Below are 11,143 nucleotides of genomic sequence, written 5' to 3'. Positions count from 1 at the left end.
ACGCGACTGAGGCCCAACCAGCTTTGTAGGAGGCGGAGTCTCCCCAGGGTCCCTCTCAGGCAGTCCTAGGGGAGGGGGCTCTGGGAGCCACGAGGCCCCTCCCTGCCTCTCCATCTCCCGGCAAGCTCAGAGGGGCGGGGAGAGAGAGCCAGAGGAGGTGGAGAACTTGGGCAGCTCTGCAGAGTGGGGCAGGAGCTCCGGTGTTTGGTACCCCCAGCCCCACCGCTGTTGCTGCTGCTGCAGCGGGGACACAGGTGAGGACGGCCCTATGGGGAGGGGGAGGGGGCCACCAACAGTGCTGTCCTTGTCCTTCCCTGGTCCAGCCCCCAGGCCCTAGCCCATCCTGGGACAGTCCTACTGGACCTTGTCCTTCCAGAGCCTCCTTCCAGGGACCCAGCCCCCTCCTCCTGCCTGTGCTGCCTTCTCTCCCAGGCCTGGCTGTGGCTGCTTCTCCTCTTCCTCCTCACGTCCTGCTGCCGCTGCTGCTTCTGCCACTGCCCAGCACATACCACCAGCCCCTCGGGGTGTGGTTTCCCCAGACCAGCCCCCAACAGTGGGACGCAGCCTGATCCCGGCCTTCCTGGGCTCCTGTAAGGCCCAGGAGCCCCCCTCCCTGCAGACACACCCAACTCCCTTTCAACACCCCACCCTGCCCTCCAACCCATTTTGAGGGGGACCCCGTCTTCCTCTTATCTTAGTCTTTTTTGATTCTCTGGATGCTCTGGGGCTATGCCCAACTTCCTTCCAGTTGAGTCCCAGCCCTGAGGGGTTCTCCAGGTCCCATCCCTACCCCCTGAACTCTTGAGAGGGTGGACCAGGCTTTCTCAGCCCCCCTGGATACCCTTCTCTACCAGACACCTCTCAGCCTCTGAAAAATAACCTGGCCCCATATCTAACCCTTTAGATACCCCACCCCCTTCTCCAGCCCCGCTAGGGGGCCCCACCTCTCCTTCCTTCCCCAGAACTCCTGTAGAGTGTGGACACTCCACCCCCAGGCTATTCTTGGCAGCTCTAGGCACTCCCAAGACACCTCTCAGCCTCTTTACAAACTCCTGGCTCTGTAGCCACCTCTTAGATGCACCAACCCCTTTCCTAGATCCACGAAGGGGCTCCAACCCCCTTATCTTCTCCCCAGAAGTCTTGAGAGTTTGGACAACCCTCCTCACCTCTCTCAGTTCCTTCAGAATCCCCCTCCAGACACTCTCAGCCTCTTGCAAACACCTCTGGTTCCATTTCTACCCCTCCGGATGCCCCGATCCCCTCTCCAACCCCACTAAGCGGTTCCAGTCCCTTCTTCCTTCCCTCAGAACTCTTGAGAGTGTGGACAACTCCCCAGTGTTTCTTGCTTCATCCTAGACACCCCCAGATACCTCTCAGGCAGTGCTGACCCCTCTAGAATCATCTCAGTCTCTAAACACTCCCTCGGATCCTTTTTGGCACCTCTAGACACTCCTCTTCTGCTCCTCTCCATGTCCCCTAGCCCCTTCTCACTCCCTCAAGACATCGCCCTGGTCCCTCTTAGACCCTCTACATGGCCCCCAAGCCCTTGCCCATCTCTCTAGGTCCTCCTCCTGGTTCCTCTTGGACTCTCTAGACACCCCCAGTTTCCTTGTGCGAGTGGCCCAGGGCCTCTCCAAGCCTCCACCATCCTGGAGACAGCTACATTCTCCTAAAGGCCAACCCCCCCCCACAAGTCTCCGTGGGCCTGGGGCGCGGCAGGATGGCAGCAGGCGTGGCCACATGGCTGCCTTTTGCACGGGCGGCCGCGGTGGGCTGGCTGCCCCTGGCCCAGCAGCGCCTGCCCCCCGCGCCGGGGGTGAAGGCATCTCGAGGGGATGAGGTTCTGGTGGTGAACGTGAGCGGACGGCGCTTTGAGACCTGGAAGAACACGCTCGACCGCTACCCAGACACTCTGCTGGGCAGTTCAGAAAAGGAATTCTTCTATGACGCCGACTCAGGCGAGTACTTCTTTGATCGCGACCCAGACATGTTCCGGCACGTGCTCAACTTCTACCGCACGGGCCGACTGCACTGCCCACGGCAGGAGTGCATCCAGGCCTTTGACGAAGAGCTGGCCTTCTATGGCCTGGTGCCTGAGCTCGTGGGCGACTGCTGCCTCGAAGAGTACCGGGACCGCAAGAAGGAGAACGCCGAGCGCCTGGCGGAGGACGAGGAGGCCGAGCAGGCCGGGGACGGCCCATCCCTGCCGGCTGGCAGCTCCCTGCGGCAGCAGCTCTGGCGGGCCTTCGAGAACCCACACACGAGCACCGCAGCCCTCGTTTTCTACTACGTTACCGGCTTTTTCATCGCTGTGTCGGTCATCGCCAACGTGGTTGAGACCATTCCGTGCCGCGGCCCTGCACGGCGGCCCCCGAGGGAGCAGCCCTGTGGCGAGCGCTTCCCGCTGGCCTTTTTCTGCATGGACACAGCCTGTGTACTCATATTCACAGGTGAATACCTTCTGCGGCTGTTCGCGGCCCCTAGCCGTTGCCGCTTCCTGCGGAGTGTAATGAGCCTCATCGACGTGGTGGCCATCCTGCCCTACTACATTGGGCTCCTCGTGCCCAAGAACGAAGATGTCTCGGGCGCCTTTGTCACCCTGCGGGTGTTCCGGGTGTTCCGTATCTTCAAGTTCTCCAGGCACTCACAGGGCTTGCGGATTCTGGGCTACACACTCAAGAGCTGTGCCTCTGAGCTGGGCTTTCTCCTCTTTTCCCTTACCATGGCCATCATCATCTTCGCCACTGTTATGTTTTATGCCGAGAAGGGCACAAACAAGACCAACTTTACTAGCATCCCCGCGGCCTTCTGGTATACCATTGTCACCATGACCACACTTGGGTGAGTGCAGACCCTGTGTGGGGAGCTGCCCGATCAGTCAATTACACTCACCTTTTCTGTAAAATTAAAAAGGTTAGATAAATGATCTCTCTCTCTCTATTTGAACTTCAATTTGGTCATCTTTAAAAAGTGAGGGAGTTGGATTAATCTCCAAATCCCTCCCAGCTCTGACAATGCCTTAATTTTCAGGTCAGGAGACTTGGGTTCAACGATGGTCTTAGCTGCACTCTTTCTGTTGACCTTGTTTTCTCTGGGCTAGTTTTCCCCTCTGCAAAATGAGAAATGATGATCCCTTCAACATCCAGAGGGGATTCAGTGACATCATGGTTATGAAAGTTATCTGAATGTTTCTGGTGCAGGATAAATAGATATTCGCTTTCTATCACCCCTTTTTCCATCTTGAGGACCCATGTCTCCCAACCCTTTAGATTCATCTGCTGTGTGGGGCACTACCTCTGTGGCTCCGTGATTCCTTGATGTTTCCCCAGAACAAGATATTTTCAGCATCATTTTTTTTTTTTTTTTTTTTACTGCCAGTCCTTGAGAGGAAATGGGATAAACGCATCAAATGAAATCATCAAACTCATGTTGTTCTTAAAGACACTGTCTAGGGCAGATAACTGTGGTCCTTTTCTAAATTCCTATCACTGGGATTAGGTATGCAGTTGCTGCTCAGTATCTGTTGAACGGATACATTGGGATTACTCAGGACCTTAGTAGTAGAACAGAAAAATTGACTTGAGGTTTCTAAGAAGTAGAAATTAACTCTGGTTGGAGTTTCAGGATTGTATTGACAAATACTGAGCACTGAGAACAGGTTGGAACTGGGTATTTTGATGTCCTTTTATCCTATTCAGTCCTCACAACAACCCTGGGAGGATGTCTCATAGTTGAGGACACAGAGAGAGATGATACATCACAGATCCAGAAATGGCCAAGTTGGAGAGACTTTTAAATGAGTCAAAGTAAAGAAATAAGGAAGAGGCATCCTGGGGCAGGGGGTGGGGGCAAAGGCCTAGAGGCTGAAGACTGCAGAGGCTGCGTTTCTTTGGAGGGGATCTGATTGGTCCTGTGGTTAGAACAAGAGTATGCTGTGTGATTTTGAGCAAATCAGTTATGGAACCTTGCTGAGCTTCACTCCCCCCACCCCCAACCAAACAAGTTGGTAAGATTGGCTCTGCTCCATCTCCATGGGGGGGGGTGGTATGGAGGAAGGGAGGGAGGAGTTTCAAGGCTCCCCCCTATTTTTTTATATGAGGACAGTTTCAAGGCTTCCCCCTGGGGGAATAAGACGGGGTGCTACCTAGAGAAGGTAAGACAGACACAAGCAAAACCAACAGAGCACTGCTCCCAGGACTCAGAGCCCCTTAGCTGGCTTGTGGTGGTGGGACTCTCTCTCCGGGAGGCTATATTTACTGCCTCTGACTTCCTCCTTCCCCCCTATGCTTGGTATTAATAGATTTCCAGCTGACTCAGATGCCCGGTGCATGGCTTGGATGGGGGCAGCAGACAGTAGGGGCTGAGGGCCCATGTCTCATCTGACCCCCACTGGTGGCCAGAGAGGTCATTCCCCAATTTTTGCAGAGCAAGAAACTGAGACCAGAGAGTTTGAGTGCCTGGCCAGGGTCGCAGAGTGAGTCAAGTTGGATGGGATGCAGTGGGGGACTGAGGGGTGGGTGGGTATTTTTCCTGACCTTGGCTTACCTCCCCCGGCCCCAGCTACGGAGACATGGTGCCCAGCACCATTGCTGGCAAGATTTTCGGATCCATCTGCTCACTCAGTGGCGTCTTGGTCATTGCTCTGCCTGTGCCAGTCATTGTGTCCAACTTTAGCCGCATCTACCACCAGAACCAGCGTGCTGACAAGCGCCGAGCACAGCAGGTAACTGCGCCTTCCATCTGAGTACCTCCTATTCCCCACACCCCAAGCCAGTCTACTCTTATGTTTGCCTACCTGACCTTCTATCTCCTCCTCTCTCTGTAGAAGGTGCGCTTGGCAAGGATCCGGTTGGCAAAGAGTGGTACCACCAACGCCTTCCTGCAGTACAAGCAGAACGGGGGTCTTGAGGTGGAGAGGGGCCTGGATTGGGGTGGGAGGTGAGCAGTGACGGGAGGGGGAAGGTGCTGACCTCATCCCTCTGCTCTGTCCACTCCAGGACAGCAGCAGTGGGGGAGAACAGGCGCTGTGTGTCAGGAACCGTTCTGCTTTTGAGCAGCAACATCACCACTTGCTGCACTGTCTAGAGAAGACAACGGTGAGGCCTAATGAGAGGTGGTGTGGCAGAATGAAGGGGGTCCCTTTGCCAGCAAGCCAGCTCCCTCCTGGGATGGGAGGCTCACTACTAATTGTGGAAATCACACAGGGCTTCCCGGAAGAGGCCCCAGTAGAGCTGAGCCTTGAAGGATGGGCAAGGGAAGGGAAGAGAGAGCGACTTACAGAAAGGAAGGAATGGCCTAAGCAAAAGCCTGGGGGTGAGGTCAGCTTCCTTGTGGTGCCCTGTGACCATGCCTCCCTTCTGCCCACAGTGCCACGAGTTCACGGATGAGCTAACCTTCAGTGAGGCCCTGGGCGCTGTCTCGCTGGGTGGCCGCACCAGCCGCAGCACTTCCGTGTCCTCCCAGCCAGTGGGGCCTGGCAGCCTGCTATCCTCTTGCTGCCCCCGCAGAGCCAAGCGCCGTGCCATCCGCCTTGCCAACTCCACTGCCTCGGTCAGCCATGGCAGCATGCAGGAGCTGGACACGCTGGCAGGGCTGCAGAGGAGCCCTGCCCCTCAGAGGTAAGCATGCTGACCTGCTGTGCAGCCCCTCTCCCGGGGAAGCTCAGAGCTTGGACCAAGGGGTCTGAGATTTCATGACTCCAGGCCTCCTAGCAAGTCAAGCTCAAACCCAAACTCCTCCATGCTGGAAGCTTGGGCTTATCTTGTCTGGAACTCCTCATTTTTCATTTGTACTTTCAATAAACATTTATTGAGCATCTCCTGTATGCTAGGCACAATTTGGGGCATTTTGGAATTCACTTTAGTTTAGGAGTTTAGTTCAATTTTGGCAGTGAATAGAACAGACAGAAATCCTGACCTTATGGAACTTCTATTCTAGTGAGATGAGACAGTTAAAAAACAAATACACAGATGATGCAGTGTGTTAAGTGCCAAGGAGAAAAATAAATCAGGGATGGGGGATAGAGAGTGTAGAACAGGGTGTGATGCAGTTTTAACAGTGTGGTCGGGGAAGGTTTTGCTGAGGTGACATCTGAGCTGAGATCTGAAGAAGGAGAGGGAATGAGCCATGTGGATACCTAGAGGGAGAGCTTTCCAGGCAGAGAAAACAGCCTGTGCAAAGGTCCTGAGGCAGGAATGGGTCTGCATGTTAGAGACACAGCCAGGAAGCTTCTGTAAGTAGAGTGGAGTGAGTGAGGGGGAGAGTGGTAGGAGGTAAAATCAGAAAGGAACAGGGACCAGATTGTGTAGATCTTACAGTAGACTGCTGTGAGGACTCTGGCACTGCAAGGAGTAAGCACAATAGATAACACTTTTATGTGTGTGCTCATTATGTTGCAGACACTACTCTGAGCATTTTGTATCATTTATTATCTTATTTAATCTCCACAACATCTCTGTGAGGTAGAAAACATTGTTATTCCCATGCTACAGATGAGAGAAGAGAGGTTTAGAGTGGTTGAGGTGGGATCAGGACTATTTGACTCCAGAGCCCTCACTCTGCACCACCATAATTAAGGGTGCAGGGGAAGCATTTAGCACAGTGCCAGGGACCTAGTAGGCACTCAGTAAATGTCATGATCGCCGTGGCAAGTATTAAAATGACTTTTTAAGAACCTTCCATCTTCCCACCCTTATCCACAGCCGCTCAAGCCTCAATGCCAAGCCCCATGACAGCCTTGACTTGAACTGCGACAGCCGGGACTTCGTGGCTGCCATCATCAGTATCCCCACCCCTCCTGCCAACACCCCAGATGAGAGCCAACCTTCCTCCCCTGGCGGTGGTGGCAGTGGGGCCAGCAGCACCCTCAGGAACTCCAGCCTGGGTACCCCTTGCCTCCTTCCCGAGACTGTCAAGATCTCTTCCCTATGAGGGACGGGCCTGCCCATCCAGAGTGCTCTCCCAATTCTTGGGGGCTCCCTTCCAAAGCCATATTTTGGGGATGCAGAGAAGAGCAGCCTGGGGACCCCTTCTGCCCCCCACTGAGAACTATGCAATGGAGTTTCATGGAATGGCCCACCTGGTGGGGAAATAGCCAGGGAAAGGGAAACTTCCCCTACCCCAGACAGTTTTCCCTGTGGGAGGTGAAGCACTGGGCTTCCTCAGGCCCCCAGCCTCCTTGCCCCAGCACACTGGGACTGGCCCCTCTACCCAAGCGGGCCTCCTGCATGCTCCTCCCCTCAGGAGTTCTGGCCCAAGAAGAAGAGGTGAAACTTCCTCTTCTCTCTGGCTGAGCTGCGGAGGTTTGGGGGTTCATAGAAGAGAACCCTCACTTCTGATCTGGCCTCTAGAAGAAGTCCCCACCCTCCACCGGGCCCAACAACTCTCAAATTCCGAAGCTTGGAATGCAACCACAGGCTTCGTGGGCTGTGGCCTCAGCAGTGACCTTGGTTCAGGGGTCAGGCTGCCTTTCCCAACACACACAGATAGCACAAACACCACCCCCGTTCCCTGGCTGCTGGAAATGGGTCCCCGCAACCCCGTCCTCCACTGGGCCCCCAGCAAACTCTAGCAATAGCAGCTGCTGCTGTGACATTATGCAAAGCCTCTGCCCAGTTTGCTGCAGTATTTACATCTGCCCTAATCATAGGGGCCACCTCTAACTACTCCTCCTTCTCTCTTCTCTGGCTTGCTTCCTTCCTGGGTTGGGCTGGAGTCTGGACTGGCTGAGATAAAAGCCTGGCAGCTGGCGAGAGCTGGGCTGTGTTTGGAGATCATGGGCTGATTCCATGTTCTTGGGCAGGAGTCCAGAGGCGGCAGGGGCTGAGGCCTGGGTTGTTCCTGAGCTCTGGGAGCTGGAGGAGGCAGGAGGAACTTCTTGATCTCCTCCTCCTCCCCCACAATGCCTTTTCACATATCCCTCTCTCTTCTCCCTCTTCGGTCACCTTCAGGAACTCTGTCTGCTCTCAGGCTGAAATCTGGCATCATCTCAGGTTCCCTGTCCCCAGCACTGTCCCTGTGGAGCTGGTGGCTGACAAAGATGTAGTTTCCATCAGTCAATAAAACCTGAGAGGAGAGACAAGGATGAGCACCTCCTGGCTCTGTGGGTTTGGGGGCTGGGTTGGGCTGGAGGGGTTGAAAATACTCCAATTTCAATTCCTTTTAACTAGTAGAAGGGCTGTTAGGGGAAAGGTATGGGAGGTGGATGGTTGCTGGTGTGTTTTGGAAGATGGGGATCTAGGAGAAATGAAAGAGGGTGGTCGAAGAGGTGAATCTGCAGCCAGTGAGGTAGGCTAGGAGGTCCTGAGACATGCCCCATGGACATAATCTGCTCTAGCCCCCTCACTCACAGATGGGGAAACTGAGACCCAAAGCAGCACACGCTTGGTTAGAGGAGACTTGAACCCAGGCTTCCTGACAGCAAACAGCTCTGAACTGAACCCTGATGAAAAGCATCTCAGTTTGGCGAATTCCCCTTCCCTGTGGATGTCCCCTACCTGTATTCTCTCTTCTGGACTACTGGATATACTAGACTAGTGTAACTGAGCTCTGTGGAGCACAGAGAAGACAGACCTTGGATTCAGGTTGACCTGGATTCCAGTCCCTGGGTGAGAGAATCACTTATCTTCTCTTGCCTCAGGTTGCTAATCTGTGAAATAATCATTCATCCATTCACCAAATATTTATTAACTGCATATCATGTGCTAGCCCTAGGGGTACAAAAATGGGCAAAGTAGACATCATCTCTGATCTACAGAGGTGAGCACGGAAGGCAATTAAGCAATTACAATATAGTGTAGTAGAACCAAGATTAGTGGATTACAGAAGCATATAGATGGCAAGAGAACCTAACCTGGCCGAACAATGAGTTGAAGTTAGCCAGGCAAAAGACAAAAGAGTGAAAATGTTTTAGGCAGAGGGAATAGCATGTGCAATGGCCTGGAGGTTAGAGCGCCAGCTCAGGGCCGTGGGAAACTGAAGGGGTTCAGCACAGCTAGTGAGGAGAGTGTGAGACTGTGACGAGGGTGAGGATGTAGAAGTAGGCCAGATCACAAAAGGCCTTTGAAGCTATGATACAGATGTGGACTTCATCCTAAGGATAATGGGGACCTCTGAAGGCTTATAAACAGGAAAGTCATCGCCAGTTTTGTATTTCAGAAGCACTATTCTGGCTGTGGGGAGTGGGTTATAGAGGACCAGTCCTGGAGGCAGGAAGAACAGTGAGGAGGCTTTTGCAGTTGCCGAGTTGGCAGGTGATAGTGGCTTAGACGGGATAGTGGCAGTAAGAGTTGGAAAGTCAAGAGATTTCAGATAGGACTGGCAAGATTTAGGATTGACAGGTATGTGGGAGTTGAGGAAGAGGGAGCAGTCAGGGTTGACTCCCAGGTTTCTGCCTTGGGCAAAGGCTGGAGGGGGTGCCATTCATTCACTGTCAAAGGGAACATCAAAGCTGTTGAGCACACAGCAACAGGCACATAGTAAGTACTTGGTGAAGGTTAACTACAATTATTATCATAAGTTCAGTTTTAGATGTGTAGTGCTGGACAAATATTGAGTAGGGAGTGGGATACATGGATCAAGTGAGATGGTCTTGAGAAGATTCAATGTGATAATGTGCACAGGCATTTGGCACAGTGTCCTAAACACAATAAGCCCAGTAAACGTGAGTCTTCTCCTCCCATTAAGTCTCATGAGCAGAAAACACCACCATAGCCTGTTTATTACCAACACCCTTCAGGGAAGAACTTCAACTAGGGTTGGCATCTGAAGGGAGAAGTTTAGGTGGCACTCAGAAGAGCTTTCTGATGGCCTGTATATGGCTTGGCTCCTAAGACTGGCAGGGAGCCCTCACCTCTCACAACAACTTCTCGGTTCATGAGCTCATCTCAACTCCATAACTACTCCCTGAGGTAGTCTGGGCAGGCATTATCATTCCCGTTTTACACATGGGTAACCTCAAATTTGAGACACAATGACCTCCTCAAGGTCATACAGTTGGTAATGGTCCACCGTGCCTGGGACTGACGTCTTCCTGACTCCAAAGCCTGGGATTCTTTCCACTGCACTGCAGTGCAGACTAATTTATTGAGCACTTACTAGATGCCGGGCACAGCACCAGACGCTTTGCAAGCATTAACTTCTGATCCTTAAATTGGGATTATCATTGCCATTTTACAGAGAAGTAGAAATTGAGGATGGGGTGGGTGTTAAATGACTTGCCAGATATTACTCAGAAGGGGCACAGCTAGGATTAGCTTGTAGCTCTCCATCCGTTCAGTAGCAGGAATTTTACCAACCTTATTGCGAGACGCTGGTTGCTGACAGAGCTGGCTTATAAACTTTGCTCGATTCAGGTAAACACCATTGGGGGGACTTGTGGGGGTGGGGAAAAGGCTGTGCCGCGCCTGCGCGCTAGCCACAGGGGCGGGGAGGTCAACACGAGGGCAGCGGTGCGCCGGTGCCAGAGTGGGCGTGTCTGCTTCCCAAACACCCACTGTCCCAATGGTGCATGTCTGTCCCAGGGTTGGCCCGTTCGACTTGAGTGGTGGCATGTCTTAACCAATCACTGCAGAACCCGGCCTGTTGCCAGGGTGAAGCTGTGCCCGCCTCTCTACCGGAGGCGGATTTCTGGTGGGTGGAAACGGAAGTGATGCTTCAGGGGCTAGCTAACCTCTGGGAGTGTTGATATTTTCCAGTCAGTCCGGCTGACTGGGGCCAAGTTGGAAGCCCGGAAGGGAGGCGACTTAAAAACTCGTGCACGGGGCAGGCCACGCTGTCCTGTTGCAGTGCCCCCGCTTGCAAGTCAGAGCCTCGGGGAGACAAGAGCACGACGGGACGAAGAGGAAAGGCAAGGAACAAGGGTACCGACTTTGACTGAAATCTGAGACAGAGGGCAGGGGAGGGCGATCGCTCGCTTCTGATTGGCTCGTGGGCATCATCGAGGACCCACGCAACCGCTTCGATTGGTTGGTGCCCTCAATTGTTGTGGCGGCGGCGAAGATTTTGCCCACGTACTTCCGAGCGAGAGGCGGGGCTGTGCCCCGGCGCGCCTGCGCAACGCCCCGGGCCCCACCCGGTAGTGCAAGAACCTGCGAGGGGGCGGGGCGAAGAGGTGCTTGTTTTGGTTCTGTTTCCTTTGAAGCCG

At 53.8% G+C, this 11,143-nt stretch overlaps 1 protein-coding gene across 1 annotated transcript; it reads left to right on the top strand.

Moving 5' to 3' along the window:
* Positions 1 to 1,586: 1,586 nt before the first annotated feature.
* KCND1 (potassium voltage-gated channel subfamily D member 1) lies at positions 1,587 to 7,038 on the top strand. Its single transcript, XM_065900709.1, has 6 exons — positions 1,587 to 2,841; positions 4,561 to 4,723; positions 4,826 to 4,909; positions 4,998 to 5,096; positions 5,368 to 5,618; positions 6,702 to 7,038. Exons 1-6 carry the CDS (start codon positions 1,721 to 1,723, stop codon positions 6,928 to 6,930), a joined length of 1,947 nt encoding a protein of 648 aa, XP_065756781.1. The 5' UTR covers positions 1,587 to 1,720; the 3' UTR covers positions 6,931 to 7,038.
* The last annotated feature ends 4,105 nt before the right edge of the window (positions 7,039 to 11,143 follow it).

This window comes from Phocoena phocoena, chromosome X (assembly GCF_963924675.1).
Source record: "Phocoena phocoena chromosome X, mPhoPho1.1, whole genome shotgun sequence".
NCBI lineage: Eukaryota > Metazoa > Chordata > Mammalia > Artiodactyla > Phocoenidae > Phocoena > Phocoena phocoena.
This window is presented reverse-complemented; position numbering and strand designations above follow the sequence as displayed.